Source organism: Zosterops lateralis (genome assembly GCF_965231275.1).
Source record: "Zosterops lateralis genome assembly, chromosome: 19".
NCBI classification, from domain to species: domain Eukaryota; kingdom Metazoa; phylum Chordata; class Aves; order Passeriformes; family Zosteropidae; genus Zosterops; species Zosterops lateralis.
The window spans coordinates 10,555,242-10,578,598 of record NC_139779.1 but is presented as its reverse complement, the minus strand read 5'-3'; the positions used below and the strand labels follow the sequence as shown (position 1 = coordinate 10,578,598).

The 23,357-nt window shown below is 45.4% G+C and overlaps 1 protein-coding gene across 10 annotated transcripts in view; it reads left to right on the top strand.

Annotated features, from left to right (window-relative positions):
- Window positions 1-12,544, top strand: part of GTF2IRD1 (GTF2I repeat domain containing 1) — a 68,878-nt gene extending 56,334 nt beyond the window's left edge. For 8 of the 10 annotated variants that reach the window (XM_083875174.1, XM_083875175.1, XM_083875182.1 and 5 more), the window contains 6 exons: window positions 4,417-4,464; window positions 8,640-8,717; window positions 9,722-9,914; window positions 10,737-10,774; window positions 11,455-11,591; window positions 12,348-12,544. In XM_083875174.1, the coding sequence (XP_083731300.1) occupies window positions 4,417-4,464; window positions 8,640-8,717; window positions 9,722-9,914; window positions 10,737-10,774; window positions 11,455-11,591; window positions 12,348-12,422 (569 nt within the window). In that variant the 3' untranslated portion in view covers window positions 12,423-12,544. The remainder of the gene's footprint in view (window positions 1-4,416; window positions 4,465-8,639; window positions 8,718-9,721; window positions 9,915-10,736; window positions 10,775-11,454; window positions 11,592-12,347) is intronic. The other 2 variants (XM_083875180.1, XM_083875176.1) reach the window with 2 other exon arrangements.
- The last annotated feature ends 10,813 nt before the right edge of the window (window positions 12,545-23,357 follow it).

Genomic DNA, 23,357 nt, shown 5'->3' with positions numbered 1-23,357 from the left:
TTGGTCCTAAGCAGCAATGTTCCAGTTGGCATCAGCTGGACCAAAAATGAGCCCTCACTGAAGCACAAGTTATGCAGAACTCTAGTTTTCCATGGAATTACATGGCTGTGTATACACTCCTCCAGCCACATCTTGTCTTTCCATTCCCCACTCTAAATGGTATAATTGCTTTAAGAGACGTTGATCTGACACAAATCACACCATGAACAAAGGAGCACATCAGAAGGCAAATACTTCATGCTGCTACCTGGCTGGGAGACACGGTCTGAGAAACAGAGATGTAGAGGAAATGGATTTTCTTTTCCATGCACTACATTTTTTCCCTCCTTCTCCAGCTGAATGCTCCCCTCACAGACCGGCCTTCTAGCACAAACCCAAAAATATATTTCATGTGTATTTCAGTAGAGTGGGCTCAGCAGGTCACAGCATCCCTGCCAGGCTGAGTGCTTCACTCCCTCTCCTCCCACTGAGATTTTAAATAAGAGCAGATATAGGTGAGGGGTTTATCTTACTTGACATCTCAATTTGTTATAGACAATATCCCATATTTGCCAAATCTTCAGAGACAGTGTCAGGACTCATAAGTATTTTGTAGTAGTCAGATTTCCACTGGAATGTCTCTTCCAGAAAAGAGCTGATTGTATTTTGCCCCTCCCTAATCCCCATGGGCAGCAATTAACTCATTGTTTGCTTTTCCACCCCACTACACCAAAGTGGTTGATGGCAATACAGTGATGCAGTCACTGCCTTGACTTTGATTGCTTTTCATCTGCCTTAACAAAATGAATGATTTCCAACTAGCCATAGGTCACTAAAAATTTAAATTAAAGAGTCTTCTTCTTCCCTCAATATTGTGTAGTAAAGCCCTGCCATGTAAAATGAAGAGCAGCAGCATGCTTGGCATTAAAATAAAGTAAATGAAAATCACTTTTATTTCATTGAGGAGAGTTAAATGAAAGCAGTAGTTGCTCCCAAGTATGGCATTGCAGAGGTCTCTAAAAGCTGGAAAGCTCAGGAGGTAACATCATAAATGTAAGGGAAGCTAATGGATTTTGTAGATCATTTTGGCTAAAATATTACATGAAGAGTACACGTGTTTAGGAAAAAGGAAATTTAATGTAATTCTAAAAAAAAAAAAATCACTTTGGAGTGATTTTAGTTTCCTTTAGGTTAAGCCTTTCACCTTTTAGGTTAAACCTTTATGGGGTTTTGTATGCTTTAAAGTTGTGCACCTCTTCCTACATTGCAAAGAGCATTCCTGGTAACTGCAGGACCACAGATCTCTTTCTTTTGGGGGCACCCATTTTTTAATTGTAACAGAAACAGGTAAAATGATTTCAATATAATCTGAACGTCTCATGTGCTTTTTTCTCAAGATAATCTGTAATTTGTATATTGAGATTGCATTTTTCCTGGAATGGGAGGTGGGGGAGTTGCCAGTGCAGAAGCAGCTGGGGGCTGTGTGCCTGCAGGGATGCTGTTTGCAGAAGGTGGATTTTGCAGGGAATGAGGCTCCTTTTGGAAAAAAAAAATCAACCTTCTGCAGTGCATGTCAAAGATGGGAGGTTGGCCCTGAGGCCACCAGTGCCAGCACTTTCACCTGGATGCCTTCCCCAGGCCCTTTAACCCAGGAGCGCAGCCCTCCTGGCATCCAGAAGTTTCCCTTTTGATTTCCAGTGCCTCTTCTCCACACTGTTGGTCTCTGCTCTGCAAAAGACACCTTCAAAACCCCTGTTTGAAAGCAGCATGATCTTTCAGCATTAAACAGGAGTGAGGGAGCAGGGGTGAAGCTCTAGTGCTATAAACACTACACTTCTCCTTTGTTTTTTTCTTTCCTGGGGCACCAATACAAAACTGGCTTAATATGAGCCTTTGGAAAATAATATCGGGCATAAGTAATCTAGCACACGCACACACATACACACACATAAAATCTTTCTGTATGTTAATTTTTATGTGCTTTGACTGAAAATGTAGACCAGCTCCATCTGTCCTATTCCCCAAGCTCCCTACCACCCTGAAAGATTATTTTTCATATTCCAATTAATAAAGTAGGGCAAGCAGTGTTATTTAATTAAAAACCCCACACATCCAGGCATCCTTTATATATATATATATATATATATATATATATATATATATACATACTTTTTTTTTAATCACAAGAGCACAATCCTCCTCAAGACTTTGATGAGATGTGCCTCACATTGGAAACTCCTAGCAAGAAAAATAGAAAAGAGGAAAGCTGTGATGAGGGCTGAGCACATCTTGCTCCATCGCCAGGTTGCTTTTCAAGGTCCATATCCATCTCCCTTCACCCCCCAACCATTTTTAACCCACCAGTCAGGCCCGGGGTGATTAATTTTGAGTGTTCAACTAGTCTTAGGTGAAAATTCAGGCAGGTCAGATATATGTGTGTATGTGTATAAAAATATATATATTTTTATATGGATAATTATGAAGGTTAAAATTCAAGGAGGTGTGAATAGCTGTGGAGCTTCAAAGCCTGTTTATAAGCATGTTTGTGATTCCAATCTCCTTTTTCTTTCCCTAGCTTTGGTCTCTTTTTCCCATTGGCCTCTGTGTGTGGTGTCCTCACTGTTGAGAGGGCAGCACCATCACCCAGCTCATCCAAGCCCTTGTGTTTACTTTGCTCTTTCCTTCCTCCTGCTCTCCACCACCCTCATGTCCTGTTGTGTCCTTCAGAGACCCCCCAGGCCCCCTCATTTTCAGGGTGCTTATCAAACAGTGAGCGGGGTGCCATTCCATCCTGGCTGTAGTGCAGCACCTTGGGATGCACCCCATGCCTTGCAGGACAGTTCCAAGTCTGGTGGGATGCTTCCTGTGCTTAAGGCTGAATGCCACATCTGAGTTAGCAGGACAAGAAATTTGAATTATCTTTCTTAAGGTAATTTCATAACAGCACCTTGAAATGCTGCAAAAGCCTTTGAGTTGCTGCCAACCAAAGGAAATGCCATGCTGCCTTTTCTAAACCAGTTCTGAGCCATGTTGGAAAGATCCTGCCATATGTTGCTCTCCCTTGCTGCCTGCAGTCTGCTTGTGCTCCTGCCTGTATTCCTCCTTGACAGAAGTCATGCCAGGACCTTGCTCCCTCTTGGCTTGGGCTCTAGCTTGGCTTTCCCAGCACCAGCATGACCCATCTGTATCCCTTCCCCTTTGCATAAGCCTTTAGTGCAGTGTTGCCCACAGGGTGTCACCAGCGATTTAGGGGATCAAGCTGCAGAGATCATCCCCTTTTTTGGGGTGGGATCCTGCAGCATGCCAGTGAGTGGCACTGCTGCAACTGCCTATAGCAGAATTTGTCTTCCTGCAGCTCAGGGGTGAAGAGCCCCAGCTCATGTGGGTCTACACCCAGATCTCAGTGCCTGCAGCTGTCCCGGGCAGAACCAGGACATGTTTTTTGTGTTCCTTTGTACCCCAAAACTGGAGGGCTCTTCTCCCACATGGGGGGCATCAGCAGAGCTCTGTGCTGCAGTGACTGCTTTCCTGAGCCTGCTTGAAATGGGGAACACGTATTTTGAGCTAGGTATTTGGAGCTACTTCAGGTTGCTTTTGCCTCTGCTTAGGAAATTTGGACACATGCTCCTGCTGTCTCCCAAATCCCCTTCAGTTTGCTGGTGTCAGCTCACTGCAGTTTGGCATCAAGAGCCTCCCCTCTGAGCCCCTTCCTTGCCCTGGTACTGCAGCCCTGACCTCCCCACTAACTCTCCCATGGCTGTGGCTTCAGCAGGATGAGCCACTTCATTCCTTCTTTTGCCCATCATGCAAATCCTGGCCATAGTCCCATCCCTGCTTGTTTTCCCACAGGAAGTTAATTTCTTTTTATGTCACTCATCACTTTGGAGTCAGTGGCAAGCACCAGCCTCTCCTTAGGGATTCCTTTTTCTCCCTTTTCTCCTGTTGATGCAGAACTGACACAATTTCCTGTTTGCTTTTCATCTGCTTTACCCTGAGATTTTTTTTTCTCCTCTGGACTGGAACAGCTGTGCAACACAGCTGCTGCTGCTCTGGCACATGCCATAAATGCTGCCATTTGGCCATGCATCCTTATGCACATGTGGACCTTGAGCTGCTCAGGAGAGTGCCATAGCCAAAGGGATGCTTGCAGGCTGAAGCACATTCCAGCAAAGCAGGTCCTGGTATGAGGTGGAGAGCCCAGCTCACCAGCAAATTATTAGCTACCCAGCAGTTATTAGCTACCAAAATGTCTCTGTGCCAAGGGACCACAGGAATTTTAATCCTGGGTTTTGCTTTTGTTTGTGACCAAGAAACCAAGCTGCAGCACTCATGGATCTCTTTTTCTTTCTCTCCTTTTTTTTTTTTTTTTTTTTTTTTTTTTTTTTTTTTTTTTTTTTTTTTTTTTTTTTTTTTGTCCTCCATTAACCTGTGCTGTAGCCCCTAGACGGATAACATCTTTGGAAAAAGCCTATGCTGCTTTGAATGGTACGTAGCTCAGTTGATGCATCGTAGGTGGTAGCAGACAAGAAATGCACTTGTGATTTAATATGGGAATGAAAATGTCTAAAACCCCCACCCCAAATTTCAGGTATTGTTTTCTCCCCGCTGCTCTGTTTCCCTGTGAGATCCAGAAGTGAATGATACAGTGTTTTATTGTTGTTATTAACCCTTTCTGCATTCCTAAGCACCGTTGCTGTAGTCCCTGAGCATCGATCCCATCACTCCAGCCAAAAGAACCTGCCATGTTCTTCTCATCCTTCATCCATTTGTCCCAGCAATTAATTTGTTACAAATCCACTTGCCATACATAAGGAGAGCTTCCATGGATTTGGGCTGGGGTATTTTTGCTTTGCTTTAACACATACTCTGGATCAGGTTTGGTGTCAGCCATGAAGACTCCAGGGATGTAAGATACAGACTGTACTTACTGGGAATCCCTTACTCCAGGGATATGAGATCCAGACTGTACTTACTGGGGATCCCTTACTACAGGGATGTAAAATACAGACTGTATTTACTGTGGATCCCTTACTCCAGGAATATGAGATCCAGATTGTACTTACTGGGGATCCCTTACTCCAGGAATGTGAGATACAGACTGTACTTACTGGGGATCCCTTACTCCAGGGATGTAAGATACTTACTAATGTAAGGAAGAGCTCACCTGCCTGTGCCTGTGGCAGGATATGGCATAGCTACAGCAGATCCAGCCTTACTGCCATCCCCTGGGATTTTGGCTGTGGGTATAGGTGTTAATTGCTGCTCCCACAAGTTTATAGCTCTGCTTTGAAAATACATGTATGTTAACATAATTCAAACTGCATTTAAACCTGAGTTACTGCAGAATAGCCTCAGTAAAGTCAGCACATTTATTCTGGATTTACACAGGGGTATAACTGAATTGCAGCCATGGAAGCTGGAAGGGGAAAGGATCCTCTTAGGATTCAGGGCCAGATCTCAGGTTGCTGTAAGGAGCCTGCCCTCAGCCTGCTGGCTGAGTATCTCTTTGATGAGTCTGGGATTGCCTGCAGAAGGGATCTGAGCCATAGTCTCAGTGGGATTTGTTGGGCAGTGACAGTTTTCCTGATGGAAAAGGCTTTGCAACAAGTCTTTGGGTAACAGGAGGTTGTTACTCCATGAGCAGTGGCTGAGCAGAAGACAGGCCTCCCCTTGAGCAGAGTTTGAGGGCACAGGTGGTGGCATGGAAAGGAAAAAGGCTCCACTGGGTATCCTGCCCAACTATGCTGTGGCTTCACCACTGAGAACAAGGTTCTGCACATGACATCATGAACACAGACAGAACCATTATTTGTCCATGGGATACCTTGGATTTGGTTTTGTGGGGGAGTTTTGAGTCATTAGAAGTATAAGCAGTGGTTTGGATTCTATTGCCCAACAGCAGACACCTAAAACTCAGTTTTAATAATTACTAAAAGTAGCTTGGTGTCTCTCAAAGAAATGTTAAGCTCTGACAAGTCCTATAGAATAAAAAGTAAGTGGTGCTTTAAAAATGTGACCACTTGTAGGTAAATGTCTGTGGAGTGCAAAGGTGCTGACTTCACCAGAAGCAGAATTGAGAAAAAAAGTTCATCAATTAGCTACTATTTTAATAATAATTTAAAAAAAAAGATAACACGGACCTGAAGCCAGCAGCATGGATAAACCTGCTTTATGGGAAGAACTCAGCACATTTCAGGAGCACTCTAGTGGCTTTCTTCATTTACTCCTTCCTTCAATTTACTCCTTGAGCTGATAAATTCCCAAACCCAAATGGGTAAAGTGAAAGGGAGATGGAGATCCCTCTTGCCTGGGCACGGAGGGGTAAGTCCCTGGGAAGCAGTGCCAGTGGCTCCTCTTTGGCTTCACTGTTATGCCTGCTCAGTTCCACGATTTTCATTACTTTGTGTCCTTCAATGGGAATTTGAGAGTAGTGCCCACCTCAAGGTGGAAAAAACAAGATCCCTTGAGATCTTGTTTTGTGCTCTCAGGTCACTTGGGGCATGAGTGGAAAGGAAAGAGCTGCTGTGTTTTTCAGTCCCAGAGAATTAAATGAGTGAGAACACTGAATTTTGGTGTGTCTTTGTCTGCTACCATCTACACATCCATACGGGTACGTATATACAGCCCAGAAACTGAGCACTGATGACAGGGAAGTCACAGAGGGAGCCCACAGGGCTGTCCCCTCTGGTCCACCATGACCTCCAGAGTGGCACCACAAGGCATCACTTCATCTATTATATTTATGTTTTGCTCCATGCCATTCAAGCTGCTTTGCTGCCATTTCTGGATTTGAAGCACAACTTGCCCCTGAGCTCTCTTTGCAGAAAGTTCTTGGGGTTTTTTTGGTTGGTTGGGTTTTTTTTTTTTTTCTGTGTGTGTAATATCCAGGCAAAGGAATTGTTTTCCAGGTGGAGAAGAGGCTTTTTTGAGGCTGTACCCTGCAGTAGCAAGGTGCAGAGGTTTGAGGTTGCCAGCTTCTCTCCAGCACCCACAGCAGCAGAGTGGCTGAGATGTGGGATGGGGATCTTTCTGCCTGGAGTGCTGAGCACTAAAATCAGTTCCATGCAGGGGGCAGGGACATGCAGTGGATTTTCACCTTGCATTTAAAATAACTTCCAGCTGTGCATTTGCTTGAAGCCAAAACAAAAATCATATGATTGCTCAAAATAATAAAAAATAATAATCATGTTATTGCTCAAAATGAAACTCAACAGCTGCAGACTGGGGGCAGAGGATGCCTTCATCCCTCATGCCAAGGTTTGCAGGGATTACCTTGATGCTGTAAAAACCCACCATGAATAGCCATCTGCCCTTGTGAGACCCCACCTGAAGCACTGCATCTGCTTGAGGGCTCCAACACAAGAAAAACCTGAACCTGTTGGAATGAGTCCAAAGGAGGGCTACAAACTTACTCAAGAGCTCGAGCACTCCTGCTCTGGAGACAGGCTGGGACAGCTGGAGGTGTTCACCTGAAGGCTCTAGGGAGACCTTAGAGCCCCTTCATAAGGATGAAAGAGGCTAAAGAGGATCCAAGAGGGTCCAAGAGAGCTGGAAAGGGACTTTGGAGTGAAAGGACAAAGGGGAATGGCTTCACACTGAGAAAGAGCAGGGTTAGATGAGATATTGGGAAGAATTTCTTCCTTGTGAGGGTGGAGAGGTCCTGGCACAGGATTCCCAGAGAAACTGTGGCTGTCCCATCCCTGGAAGTGTTCAAGGCCAGGTTTGACAGGGCTTGGAGCAACCTGGTCTGGTTGAAGGTATCCCTGCCCATGGCAGGAAGTTGGAACTGGATGGTCTTAAAAGGTCCTTTTCAACCCAAACCATTCAGTGATTCCAATATTTTTACCCAGTGGCTTGCCAGCCTGGGTGACAGTGCCTGCCTTGAGTGCAGTGAGGATCTCCTTTGGGAGGAGAGAAGGTGGAGAGTCCACCGCACTGAGCTGGTCCTGCATTGTACATCCCAGCTTGCTGGGAGCTGGAGGGGTGACCACAGCAAGAGGTAGATGAGGTGTGTTCACTTGGTACTTTATACCTGTGGGGAGAAAAAGGCATTGAAAGGGACAGGTTAGGATTAGGGTCATTTGACCCTAGGTCAGGGTTTAGGGTCATGACCCCAGTCATTTGTCCTGGAGCCTCCTGAGGGTGCTAAATAGCTGAGTGTAAAAATCTACTGACTTAGGCACATCATTTGAAATGAGAAAATGAAAGAGAAACTGTTTAGCACAGTGAGGATAATTTAAAAAGCCAGTAAAGCCAAGCTGATTATATGGCATGTTATAAAACAATACTTCACTTAGGAGCTTGGCCAAAAAAGTGCTCTCTCATTCCTTGATGTCACTTGTGGGAGCATTCATGGCACTGAGGGCTTGAGTCTTCATTGCTTTGCATTTTTTCTAGTCATTTACAGCCCTGCAGAGTAGACATAAAATGCTTTTAGCTGTGGCAGCACATGGCAAATGGAGATCTGGGAGCACTTTAGAGCTGCTTTGCACAGCTCTGAAAGGTGTCATAGGGTGCAGGCACAGAGCAGCACCTCTGAGGTGTCCCCAGCCCTGCTGGGGCAGAGGGACAGGGGTATTCATTATGTCAGTGAGGTTGGTTTTCCAGGGGCTCAGAAGGAAAGAAATTAAATTCACTCCTGTTTTTTCTTGCTTTTGCAGATGAGGATGATGCCAACAGGCTTGGAGAGAAGGTGATTCTCCGAGAGCAAGTGAAGGAGCTTTTCAATGAAAAATACGGTGAGCCTCTGCTTGCACACATCAGAGGGTGAGGTTGGTTCTGCTGAGAGCAGCCACAGTTAAAATTATTTCCACAAAGACCTCTATTTATAGCCCAAGCACTGCAGAACAGATATTGTCCTGCTGCTCCATGTTACAGCCTGTCCCCAGGGATGTCCCTGTGTCTCACTCTTGGCAGGTGGGACCATTACCTTCTTGTTCACAACTCATGCTTGGAGAGGGGAAGGAGTGTGGCAAAATGCAGTACAGAAGCAGGATTTGATCAGTCTGAGTTCAGCCTTTGATGGGACAAAATCTCTGGGAAGAAAGTTAGAAATGTGGTTGTGTGGCCACTAACAGCTTCAGGTTTTGGGGCTGCAGAGATGCAAGGTGGGACCAGGCTCTTACAGTCAGAAACAGTGCAGGAGTGAGGGATGTTCTCTGCTCCCCAGTGAGTTGGAAATGATGGGGTACCCCAGAGAGGTGAGCAGCAGGTTTAATTTTACAGGAGGAAGGGCTTTTAATGCAGCAAGGAATTAAACTAAGGTGTATCACTGCCATAGGATGTTGTGGAGGCCAAAGAGATTAATTGATTCAAGAAATGGGCAGGAGTGATGTGATGTGATGATGAGGATGGGTTTTATGTCTATCCCAGTGACCCCCAGACCTGCTGACATACAGAGGCAAGAGGAAATGGGCAAATCTTTTCCATTTCCCCTCTGTCCTGGGCTGTCTGCATTGCTCCTGCTGCTGGTCCAGCCATGGGCTTGGGCAAGTGTGACAGTGTGTGTTTTCTGAACTCACCTGAGGCTCCTGGCAGAATTCTACATGGAGAATAACAGAGAAGACAATAAATTGGGCAGGTGCATGTAAAATGCCTGGGTGGGATGTGACTGCAACAAAAATTGGGCATCACAGCAGCTCTGGCATCTCAAACTCCCCCAAGGCTCTTGATCCTACAGCTAGTTGGTTCTGGAGCCCTGCATGGTAAAGCTGTTGTGCTGTCCTCTGTTCTGCCATTACAGGAGAGGCTCTGGGCTTGAACAGGCCTGTCATGGTGCCCTATAAACTCATCAGGGACAGTCCTGACTCCGTGGAGATCACTGGGTTGCCGGACGATATCCCTTTCAGAAATCCCAACACCTATGACATCCATCGGCTGGAGAAGATCCTGAAGGCACGGGAGAGCATCCGAATAGTGGTTATAAACCAGCTCCAGTAAGTTTTCCCAGCTTTGTGATGAGGGAGATTTCTGTTTGTTAAGTGTTAACCCCACCTCTCTCAGCCCGTCTTCATAGGAGAGGTGCTCCATCCTTCTCAACCTCTTTGTGGCACTCCTCTAGGCTGTCTCTAACTTTCTTGTGTCTGCATCTTTCTTGTGCTGAGGACCCCCGACCTGGATGCAGTAATCCCAGTGGGGTCCCAGGAGAGCAGAGTAGAAGAGTACTGGACATGCTGCCTTTAATGCAGCCCAGGAGATGTTTGGCTTTCTGGGCTGCAAGTGCATGTTTTTAGATCACATCAAGCTTCTCATCTTGACATCCTTATTGCCTTCACACTACAGAGATAAAAGGGTTCTGTAGCCAATGATGAAAGTTTTCTTATACAGACAAAATACACAAAGTCCTCACTCCTTCAGCCATAAGCAGAGCAACTCCCCATGAGGCCACCAGAGCCACCACATACCTGTGGAGGACCTGCTCCATCCCTGGCATCCACTGTGCTGTGCTGCGGGGAGGTACTTGCCCATGGGTGGGCACAGTCAGGGGTTAACAGGGCTGATTTGTCCCCCCTTTCTTGTGCAGTTTGGGATGATGATGCTGGGAAGGGTTGTGACATGGGGGCTGGTAACTCAGAGACCTAGTTGAGTTCTTTCAGGTTGCTTCTCTCCAGGGTGCACTGGGGATGCTCCAAGTCCCTCTCCACACAAAGGGGTGTGGAGGAGTCAGCTCAGAGTCAGGGTCAGGGGCTGGGGCTGTGTCCCAGCACAGGCAGGCACACAGGGTGAAACAACTGACTCATCCCTTGTTTCTTCCACAGGCCATTTGCTGAAATCTGCACCGAGGCCAAACAAACAGGTAAGGGAAGGGCTAGGTAGGACATAACTGTGGCTTTCCTGGCACTGTGGGAGAGAAAATGGATGGGAGATGTGAAGTGGCATTTGAACCTCCCACATCCCCAGGGCAGGGTAGGGAGATGGTCCTGCCTACAAAGTTAGGCTCAACATCTGTTCCAGACTAAACTATCCTCTTGGAGGATTCCACTTCTGTGAGCTGTGGGAAGACTGGGCTGTTTGGCTTAAACTTCCAGCCTGTTCTGGAGGATATGATTATCCCTCTGCCATTAGCAATTTACTCACCATGAGCAATTTATTCCCTGGTTAAAGCCTTTAATTTGAGCCATCGTTTAGCAGTTGAATTTCTAAGGCAACAAGATTTCTGACATCACTGGGAATGTGTTTCTCTCTCTGTCCCATCATCCCCATAAATCTCAGACATTTTTAACCAAATGTGTCAGAATTAGCAGTCCTAGAGATAACTACAGTCCTGTAAGTTTATGTCAAGAGGTGGATGAATAGAGAAGGGAGATGTGGCAAGCAGGAGTGTGAGGAGAGCTGACAGCTCTGTGCCACAGCACAGCAGGTCCCTGCAGGGGGCTGCTCTGTGGAAGGCCAGCTCAGGAGTGGGAAGATGAGTCCCCACATTTAGGGAGCACTTTCAGGGCTCAGACACCTCACACCTTCCCTGTCTCCTTGCAGAGAAAGACATCAGTGTTCCCAAACGGAAGCGGAAGAGGATCTCCGAAGGGAACTCGGTATCTTCCTCTTCCTCTTCTTCCTCTTCCTCTTCTTCCAATATGGAGTCTACATCATCAACAAATCAGATCTCGCTTGTGGTAAAGCCTTCCAGATATTAGGGGGGTTACTGCCTACCTGTCTTTCTGCTTCAGGATGCTGCTCTCTGTTCTCCTCGAGCTGTCACCACCTCCCTCTACCTGACAAACACTGTAAAATATGATGTAAAATGGCACAAGCAGGTTTGGTGAAGGAGGGGACACACCTCTGGGGCTGTCCTTTTCTGCAGGGTTTGTCTGGGGGAGGTCAGCAGAGTGAAGTGACATCCCCTGGGGCTCTCCTGCATTCCTGCAGTGTGCTCAGCTTTAGTGGGTGCTGCCTGTGAGACAGGCTCAAGCAAATCCCTCCACCCCAATGGGTTAAAACACAAGTGCTGGCGACTTCCCTTCAGGTCTGTGGTGCCTGTCAGCAGAACCCCGTGGTTCCCCAGGGTCCAGGCTGTGCCGGGTGTAACTCTAGCTCAGTTCTGGGAGCAATGCAGAGCTCTAGAATACCACAAAACATGAAAAATAGGAGATAAAGTCAGGGGGATGCATACAACTGCACTCCTTCAGGACTTGGCTTCAATTGTGGATGATACTAAATAAAACTCCCCAAAAAATGCACAAGAGAAATATAAACTTAAAAGGGTTTTTGTCAAGTTTGCTAGTGGTGTTTTGGTTTGGGGTTGGTTCTTTTACTTGGAAAGTGGGAGCAACAGCCAGTTGTTGGAACATGTCAGAGATTTGATGTATGCATGGTTTTGTGTTGTGTCCTAACGGAGACTTTTGCCTTCTTTTTCTCTTCCTCTCTTTCAGCAATGGCCCATGAACATGTACATGTTAGACTATGGTGGTCTAAACGTCCAGATCCCAGGACCTATTAACTATTAGACCTCAATATCAAATAAGAACCTCAAATGAAAGAAAAAATAAATAAATGTAATTTATGTAAAAAGTGTATATTCCAATATGTATCGATGCTTTTTAGTTTTTCCAATGATTTTTACACTATATTCCTGCCATCAAGGCCTTTTTAAATAAAAATAAAAAGTGTTGCCTTGCTCTTAAAAGTACTTATTTTATTACATATAGTATTGATACATAACATTTATAGGTAAGAATGAGGGCAGAAGGGCATCCCTGAGACAGACCTTGTTGGGCTTTGACTGCTCAGTAAATCCTTAGTGTCACCAGTGTCTGAAGCCAAGAGATCTGAAACGTTTTGATGCTTCATTTAATTTAGCTCAAAGGTGTAAAAATTAATGTGCAGAGCTGCCAGAGGAGTGGTACTGAAGCAAGCATCAGTCACCTTCACCCATGAGTTCTGTTGGCTCCAAAGCCAAAGTGCCTTTGGATTATGGGAGAAGGAGGTTTCAGCCCCCCCTAGAGGTGAGATTCCCCCCAAGCCCTCCCTGTCCAGCCTCCTGCCATCCCAGACTTGGAAAGGCACAGGAAGATTAGATTGTGTGCATTTAACTGGCATCTGAACCAGGAAAAATTTTCAGCCACTGAAGTCCTTCACAATTTAAGGTTTTATGATTATCATTCTGTGATTTTATGGGAGGCTTTGATGCCTTTGGGGGGGAGGAAGCTCCCACAACAGAGTCGTGGAATTGTTTAATTTAGAAAAGATCTGTAAGAGTTCAACCATTAACCCAGCACTGCCATGTTCACCACTAAACCACATCCCTGAGGACCACATCCACATGTTTCTGGAATGGTGGCAGGGTGTTGGTGATGCTTGCACTTTCCTGGACAGTTTATTTCAATGCCTGACCTCCCTTTCGTTGAAGACATTTTCCCTAATACCAAATCTAAACATCCCCTGGCAAAACTTGAGGCCATTCCCTCTTGTTCCTGCAAGAAGAGACCTCTGCCTGCCTGGCTACAACATCCTTTCAGGTAGCTGTAAGCAAGAAGGTCCCCCTGAAGCCTCCTGTTCTGCAGGCTGCTCACTCTGCTGCTGCACAGGTTCTGTAACACTGGACCACTGCAGGTGGCAATGCTGGATGCGTCCAGGGATGGCCCTACACTCCTCCCTGGACTAGTTTGCCCCATATAATAAACAAACCAATAAACTGAGGGATGTAATTTGAAATTCCTGCCCTTTTATTTCTATTCCATTCCTGGAGTTTGGCAGCAGAAGCAAATGGCCACAACTGCTGTCACTTTCCACTGCAAGTGTTTAATTTGTGTTTTGTGCCTGCTGAGAGCTGTGCACAGGTGAGACACGGTGGGAACTAATGTCAGTGTAAGAAACCAAGGAGAAGAAACATCCTGGCTTGTGTGCAGGTAAATGCAGCCCAGCAGGACCCACCAGTGAACAAGAAACCCTGGTGTTTCTAGCTTTGGAGTCATTATAAACAGTGATAGATGGCATCACTGTGACCATTGCTGAGTGTCCCTCCAGGACAGCAGGATGGGTTCACCACAGGCTTGTCACAGCAAACCTGCCCCAACAGCAGTAGCTGTGGTCTGCTGGTGGGGAGATGGTGGCAGACAGAGGATAAAAGTCACTCCTGATGGACTTTTCTGAATAGAATCTGCTGCTTTATTTGTTTTACATGTTTTTGCTCTGCTTGAGTCTGTCTCTTCAGGCCATGGGAAGGCTTTGGACATTGCACAGAAGTGTTATTTGATAGTGAGTAGACATGTTTTGAGGCAGCTGCAGTTTCCTGGATCTGGACTTGAATTTGCTCTGGAGTTGGATGTAAATAATCACATGAGATAACAAAATCCCAAGTAAATGTAGGATATGCCACAAAAGTGGCCAAGTCTGTATCAGTGACCCCAGTTAGAAATACAGTTTAATATCTGAGCAGTTGGCATCAAAATCTGAGTCTTTTTTGTTTCTGCCTGATACTCGAACCTGTGGCATCTTCAACTGAGAAACATAACTCAGAGATAAAAATTCATTTTCTCTTTTCAAATGTCTGGAAGGGGCTTATTTGCAGGTTATACCCCACCAACTAGATGTCTCATAAAGAGGGCACACTTATTAAAGTTTAACACTTTAAACACCTTTACACACAAAAAAGGGCATTAGAATGGTTTAGTAATGGTTTAGTAATGTTAGGGATGTTTGAGGCTGCTGATGGAGGCTCTGGCAGGGTGGGGGCTGGAGTGCTGCACCCACACAGGCCCTTCTGATGCTGCCAAAAGACAGAGGTGAATGCAAGCAGTGGAGTTAAATGAGGGCATGGGAACTGTGCTGGGGACTAATGATTTAGTTCAGAGAGCTGAATGTGATCACAAAGGCTGTAAATGATGGGGGATGTGGAAACTGAGCAAGGAGACTCTTCCCCCCACCAGCATCCCCAGCTCAGAGCCTGATGGTGAGCAAGATGGGGCAGGGAGAGCCTGGCTGTGCCACTACAGCATGGGCTGAGTCAAAACACTGTGCTCAAGTTTCCTTCCCTAAGTTTCCTAACCCATGATACGGAGCTCTGCAGGCCCTGAGCCCCACTCACCAAAGGACAGCTTTAGTGCCCTGCTCCATCTGCTTAGGTGGGAAACTCTGCATCCACCTGGCACCTGCAGGGCCCCCAGCTGGATCTGGGGACTGCTGGGTTCTGGTAACAGATACATTTTGAGCAGTGAATAGCAGGAAATCCTGCTGTAATTTTGAAGAGTTTCAGGGCCACAACATCTGGCACTGTTGTACACTACAACGACATAAAGACTTTGACTTTAGAAGGCTGAAAATTACTCTTTTATTCTTGGGATGGATTTCTCTTTTTTATACTATTCTACACAGACCCATTTGATTGGTGAAACAAAGACAAACCTCTTCAATCACACTGGTCAGAGCAGAGGGACATCAAGAAGTCCCTCCTAGGGAAAGAATGTAAACAATTTGCAGTTGCAAAAACATTTCTCTTGTTTACAGAAAATTCCCTGGGAAAGGAATTTCACAAATCCAAAACATCTCAGGAACAGAACCAGGGCTACAAACATCCACTTGCCATTTTCTATGGCTGGGGTAGGAAACTCCTGCCCTGGTGCCTGTGCTTGTTTGTTGTTGGAAATGATAGAACTTTCCTAACTATTACCTTTAATTAGTTGTTTTAATTAATTGTGAGCAGTGCCCACTTTTAGCCAGCACTAATTAAGTTTCCTTACAGGTTCTTATTGTTACTTTGATCATTAAATCACTGAAATGTTAAGTTTGCTAAAAGTAACCCTGACAAGCTTCAATAAACAAAGCCAAAGGGAGTTGGAGATTGGACACATAGGATCTTAAATTTATAACCCTTCTAGGACATTGGAGTAACCTGAAGATACAGAAGTGATTAAGACCTAGAAAGTTGGACACCCCCATCTAAGAAAAAGATAAGAGGACTAAAGAATGTGGATCAAATTAGCATGAAGAGCAAGAAATCAATAACCAATAGAGGTTTGAATGCTAATTAAACAAAAGAATCATGTAACTTAGAACCCATGAACATTAATTTCTTTTACATTTCTAAAAATGTAAAAAAAAGTGAAAAAGATTCGTATTGGCCTCTGTGTGGAGGCCAGAACTTTGTCAGCCACACACACACCTTTGTGCCAAGAATAAAGTAATGCTTTGCTCCCTAACACTAAAAAGACAGTGTTAGAGAGTCTTGTTTATCCTGATAATTTTGGCAACAATTTACTTGCGACTCCAGATGGGGCAATGCTTTTGATGCTCCATGGATTTAAGGGATGGAGGACTCTGATGTGCATCACAGGTTTTTTTCAGAGAAATCATTTGATCCTATAATCCAATTAATTCAATGTAAAAACTCTGGGGTTTATTAAGGCATTATTGAGGGTGTAAAATTATATCTAACCATAAGCTGTAGCAGAGAATCCCTCCAGAAATGGAGCTCTATAATACAACTGAGTCATGAAAGTAATGATATAATTTGTTATCTTCTATTAAAAATTACTGTAAAATTTTATAAGTGAGTATCTTGGACTCACTTATACAGTTTTACAATCATTTTTGAATGATTGTAAAAGGTTTCAAGGTTTTGAGCCTCTTGAAAAAGATTTCAAGTCCCCAGCTAATCAGAAAAGTGTACTTTTAAGGGAGTACAAGTCCCCAGCTAAGTGGAAAACTCTAAGTGGTTAACAGAAGAAATGCAGCGTTCAGAGGTTTTTGTAACTGTGCTGACTTATGTAAGATCATGTTCTAGCTAACACAAGAATGCCCATAGCACAATTGCAGTCTCAGGAAATGCTGTGAAAAGTTATTAAAAGATTGTAAAAGGTTATTTTAAAAAATGTAAGAGGTTTTAAAACTATTTTAAAAGTGTAGAAAGGTTTTTTTTTTTTTCATAAAGTGGTAAATGCGGTGTCTTCACAGCTCCCAGAAGAAGAGATTCCCAAAATCTCCCCTTGAGTTGTCTTTTAAGGAACTATAAAAGGTGGGGGGTGTGTATGTGATCCTCTGCCATGAAAACAGCTTGTTGAATATTATCTTTGGTGGCTGATGTTTGAGCTAAACAATTGCAAAAAGCAGCATGTTAATGGGACCGACCATTTTGCAACTAATGCTGTGTTGTGGTTTGAGAGCAAAATTAATGAGAGGCTCCAAGCCAGAGATATAATTTAATAAGAAGGTAAAAAGGTAAAAGTAAAATAAAATAAATACAATAACACAAAGGATCACTGACAGAGTCAGAATACAACCTGAGCAGGATGGTGGAAGCAGTCCAGGTGAGGTGCTCTTCCTGAAGCAGTGATCCTGTAGAAAGGTCTGGGAGCTCTGGTCCTCTGGGAATCCAGTGGATAAGTGCCCTTGCACTGTCCCACATACCAGCTTATATCCAGGTGAGAATACTTGGCTCCTCCCCCTGGGCGGAGCATCTCACAATAGGATGAGAAGTGTGAAATGGGTCCTTGATGGCCCATTAACAGAGATAACCCCTGGAGGGAGTTACCTGTGACTCATGGGCCATTAGCAGGAGACATCTCAAAAGTCATTAGCAGAAGACACCCCAAAGGCGTTAATGGGCCATTAGCAGAAGAGGCAGGGGGCTTGGGAAAACACTAGCCCACCTGCTTTCAACAGTTCACGAAGATGGTGATAGAATAAATACTTTGTGTACATCCTACACTGCAACCCAGGACATGCTGTTTTGTAGAAGGAGTGGAATGGAGTTGTATGTTGATTTATTTTTTTGATTTGCAGAATAATCCTGAGTTGCAGAAGAAATGCATGCATGGTTTTAAAAGGATTGAAACAAAAAAACAAAACAAAACAAAACAAAAAAAAAACCACCAAAAAAACCCACTCAAAAGATGCTGTTTTGCCTGCAAGTATAGGTGAATGTTGTATCAAATACAGGAAAACAGAGTACATGGATTTATTAGTGTATAAGAGGAGACTGAATCAAGAAGGGGGAGCATGGAGGAGTACAAAGACAGAGAGAGCACGTGGAATTGCAAGATGAAATAGACCATGGTTGTGAAAGTTTTTAGCCACATAACAGGGTGGACAAAGGAGGGGCAGTGGGTGAGGGCAGAGGAGCCAGAGCCAGGACAACAATGTGAGTACAAGCAGCACCATTTCTGCATGGAGAGGGCAGGTGCACCCCAGGGATAGAGGCACTGCAGGGCACTCAGTGCAGTGATGCACCCAATCCCAGAGAAGTTGGCAAGAGCCCCAGAGAGACTTTGTTTTCTCTGTGAAGGGCCTGGAATGGGTTTGCCCGGAGAGAGGGGGCAAGAAGGGTCAGAGAGACCAGGAGGAGCCATGAGGGGCTGACAGAAGGTGACAGGACAGTTTCTCCCAGCTGTGAAAAGTCAGGCTATGTCCAGTGTCCATAAAAGTGAAAGGAATGAGTAGGAGGTGTCTTTACAAACTGTGGGGATGATGGTAGATAAGGCCAGATATGGAGAGGTGAAAGGAGCAACAGGGGGAACCATAAATTCCACAGGAATTCCACCAATTAACACAGACTGTTACTCAAGACTGTGCTACATCTCTGGATTCAGGGAAAAAACAGAGACACAAGGAAAAAGAATAACAGGGGGGGGGTATAAATTAGAAGGGGCTATTAGGCCTTTCAGGGAGTCTGTACCTCTCAAGTATCTCAGCAAATGGAGAAAAAGAGATAGAAATCAGGCTGAAAAAATAGGATAAAAAGGAGGCTGCATCCTCTAAAAATTTGGAGAGACCCCATGGTGAAATGCCCCATGGTCTCTCCCTTTATTCGAATAAAGTTTCCTGCTCCTCTGTCTCCTTTTTGGACATAAACCTCTGGTGCTTGTGGATTATTTTTCCTGACAAAGGAGACAGAGGACTCCTGCAACTTTATTCAAATAGAGGGAGAGAGGCCACTTGGGTGTGTTATAAACAGATGTGCTGCCTAATTACCCAATCCAAAAAAAAAACCCCAAACAAAATTAATTATAGCAGCAATTTTAATTTGAGCAGCTTAAAAGTTACAATAATTTGCTAATAGTAAATAATATAGATATATATTGGTTCTTTAAAATAATACATGAGCAAAAGATATACCGTGGAGTAAGCAAGAAGGGCTGGGAGCCTTGCCACACTTATGAAGCAAAATCACCCATTTGACCCCTTTTATCATGTACAGTCACCCCTCCATCTCCTCCTATTTTCCATGTCACTGCCCAGTGATGTCACTGCCTGTGAAAAACGAGGTTCACTTTCTATGTAAATTTTAAGAAATAGGTTTAATAAAAATTAAGACAATTAGGAGATAAAAAAGCAAAGTACAGCCAGCTGGGTGACTTGGCATTCAGCCAAGTCCACACTCTGGTATATCAGAGACATTCTTTAAATACCCTTTCTATTGTATCAGTCTGTTGCATATTCATATTCTTCCATAAACTAGTTTCCATATTCCAGGAACTGTTTTGCATGGTCCCTCCTTGGGTTTGCCTTTTTAGAGCATTTGTGTTTTGTGGCTGTGCCTTTATTATCGCCTCCAGCTTGGGCCTGGGTCTGTGCTTTCTTCAGATGGGAGATGCTGATAGTTGGTGTATCAATAACAGGGTCGTCTTTACATGTTCACTGGATGTTATCTTGACCAAACAGACAGTTTAAGCAGACCATATCAACTACTACCACTATGCTTAGTTTTCTTTACTAATAGCAGAAATAAAAACTTATATCCTTACCACAACGTTATTAATCATATAGCATACATCTTGTGAAAAGCCAACTTTATAATATGTGTTTATAACATTGCCCTTATCTCCACCCATCACCACCTCAACTGCTCATGCTCCACCATCCCCTTTCTGGGGGTCTCCTCACCTTCAGGGGTTGTTTGAAGAAGGCTCAAAGTCTTCCTCACATGTCCTTTTAGTGACCCCTTGGGTTACAACAGGGTATTAAGCTTATATTACATATGGGAATACCCTGCTGAGAACACTTGGGCCATAAATCTTATCTAATTAACACTACTTTGGAATTTCCCTGAATTTCCAGTTGAAAGAAATGAAATTTAGAGAATTGAAACCCTTGATTGTTATGTAATAAGTGTATTAATATCTTGAATGTTTATTTTGTAATGTAACAACGAGAAGCCACCTTGGTAAGCAAAAAAGAGGGAGCTCTTTAAAAACCGCAGCCTCCCCGATGCCAAAGTGAATGCCGAGAAGCCGAGAGAGAGGGGCAGACGCCCGCAGCCATGCGGCATCGGCTGCCAAGCCCGCCGCGAAACGGCTGCTAGCGGGGGAGAGTCTGCCTCGGGCTTCCCAGCCCAAGCCGGCCTCCCCCGCTGCAAAACAGCTCCGGTACCGCGGCTCCCGGCTCCCCACCCCCACCCCAGACACTGGAGTGGGCCGCCCGCTGCCGGGGCCAGGGGAGGGAAAGCTTGCCCACCCACCACTGAGGCCACAAGAGAACCCCCGTGGCTGCTGGCGTGCTGCGCGGCTCCAACTTGGCTCCCCGGCGCTGCCGCTCCTCCATACCCGCCCCAGACCCCGGACCACCTTAAAAACAGACCCCGGGAGCGGGCTCGCCCGCTCCCTTCAAAGAAGCCTGGCCGCACAGCCCCGCGCCTCCTCCGCGCCCAGCCCGCCGCGCTCCACCACAGCCGCGGGGCCGGGCGCTCCCGCCAGACCGCCGCCGAGCAGCCACCCACCCACCACCGAGGCCACAGGAGAGCCCCCGTGGCTGCTGGCATGCCGCGCGGCTCCAACTTGGCTCCCCGGCGCAGCCGGCCCGAGCCCCCGAGCCCGAGCCCGGCGCGGAAAACCCCAAAGCCCGCAAAACCACCACGTGGCACAACCAGTCGAGTGGCCGCCAGACCGCCGCCCCGCTCGAAAAAGAACCCGCTCCCGCCACCGCTCCGGCGTGGCACAGTCGATGGGAGCGGCCCGCCACGCTCCGTCCCCACCTCACAGCCCCGCCACCATCGAGACCTCCAAAACACCTGCTCCCCAAGCGCAGCCATGCCATGAGGCGGCTGGAGCCTCTGCAACTCCTGCGCCCCCAGAGCGACCCCGTACATGCAAATTAAAAATCCCAGGTGCATCTCGGGACCCTTTTAACACCAAAAACCCCTTATAAAAATAAACCTAAGTAAAATTTAAACCCACAAGAACCAATACTAGGCCGTGTGTACCCTAGAGTATCAGTGGAACTGATTAGTCCTGTTTTTGTAGCTCACTGTAACTTAAAAGTACCAAACCAAGAGTAAGACCCCGGGGCAAATAAACAGAATTCAGAACTCCGAGGACACTCCCAGTGAGGGAAGAGTTCTCCAGCCCTGCTGAACTTCCTGATGCAGAGCTGACCAAAGGACCCTCCTCCTCAAGGGCGCACCAGGCTGCCAAACCCCTCAAGCCACCATTGTAAGAGCTGATTAATAAAGGCATTTTAAGGAGGAAAATATTATCTCCGCCCATTTATAGCACAGTCTCTCAGATAATTTTAGATATCTTAAGTTTCTTCCTGTGTTCTACTCATCACTAAACATTCACTAAACATCTGCTGAGAAGGGGAGGGGGGGACATTCCCCCTCCCTCTCCTCAAAGTTACATTTTAACTATTATTTTACTATCTTAAAATATTGATTACTGTTTCAATTTTATCAGCACGAATCATATGCTTTTATCACAGGTGCACACGCCTGAGGGGTTTTCTCTTTTGAGGTCTTGGAGGACACAGCCTCCTTTTATCCTAAACTCTGGGCTGTCTGCTGCCCTCTTCCTTTCCCCATGGCTGGGGAAGATGCAGCCTTCCTGAGCCTCCTACCTTATATCCCCCCTTGAACCTGTCATTTTACCCCAAAGGACAGAAACTCAAGCAGACCCACTTGTCTGTTTCAGGAGTCAAACCCTCTGGGGTGTTTAGGTAATCAGTTGGCCAATGGAGATGTTCAAGAGGCAGTACTTTTTCCCCAGGTCTCTGGGATCCTCCCTTTACTCCCTGTGGCTCAGCCATTGCTGGGGGGGGATGGAGGAGGGGGAAAAGGTGCTGTCTTTTCCACCAGAGAAGCTGGAGATAATGAAAAGTTCTCTGGGGCAGAAGAAAGAGGGGAGAATCAATTTACAAAGGAGAGTAAACAGTGGATGCCGGGAGCCTTGACCCTGCAAATATTAAAACAACTCCATGGATGGAGTAATTTGGGCTCTTGAAGATTGGTAGAGACCTTCCTCAAGATGTACTGCCTTGGATCTGTTTGTTTTAGCAAAATGAGCTATTGAGGGCTGCCTGGCTAAAGCTGATAGCCAGACTACAAAGGAGAGTGCAAGATGGGGGAGTGACCTTGGGCTATGAGGATGCCAGGTGTATTTTGCTGAGATGCCCCAGACAAAAAGGCTTTAATATCTTCTGGTAGTGTTATGCCAGCTGGCAGGGTGAGCAGAGGCGTTTCTGGTCTCATCGGCTATTGTTGCATCAATTATTAAAAGTATTTTTGGAACAAATAATTCCAGGATATGGGATTGTGGAGGCAGCAGACTAGGCTGGAGGAACTAATTTTACAGGAGAATCCTGCAATGGGTTATGGCTACTTTGAGAATTCAGTGGGACCTCCACACCCCCTTGGCATCCTCAGAATTCAGGTCAAGTACAAAGGATGAATAGAAACTAAGATTCCATGGGCACAGTTTGCCATTAGCTGTGGCAAAAAAAAAAAAAAAAAAAAAAAAAAAAAAAAAAAAAAAAAAAGCCAAATCCTGAGGAAATCATTCTTCTTTCGAGTAATTTTCATTGTGGCAGGGAGAGGGAAGATGTAAACCAGTACCTGTCCCGGATACCATGTCTCTTGAAATCTCTGACAGGAAACCCAGTTAGCACAGATATTGCCTTTGGACTTTGCTGTTCATAGCATCCAACTAGGACTGCAGGAACAGCAATGAGGAGAGCTGAACACGGGTGGGCCCATCATCTTTGAGTCCAGGTCTCTAAAATCCCAGAGATCTGGACTTCTCAGCAGGAGGGAAAGGATAGTAGTACTTAGCTAGCCATGGATCATCTACAAGGACCTTGTGAAAAACGAGTTCCACTCTCTTTTACAAATTGATAAGTTTAATAAAAAAAAAAAATTAGACAAATTAGGAGACAGAATAAGCAAAGCTTCTCGGTTGAGAGGACTTGGCACAAGGTCTGCCAGTAGCCCTGCTCACCCTCTTAGGACTTCTATCTTTAAGGAGAGCTGTGTTGAATATTCAGTAGATGTTAATCAAACATTCCTTTTTTGTTTAGTTTTAAGTATTCCCGATCATTTTATCTAATAGATTTATAGATTTATTTTGTGGGTGGCTCCATTTAGTCTGGTAACGTGCGTATAAATTTTCTCCTGAGGTTTTCTGCTTCTTTTCATTTTGATAAGAAAACAGAAAGTTAACAGTCTTTTTATGAAGGAT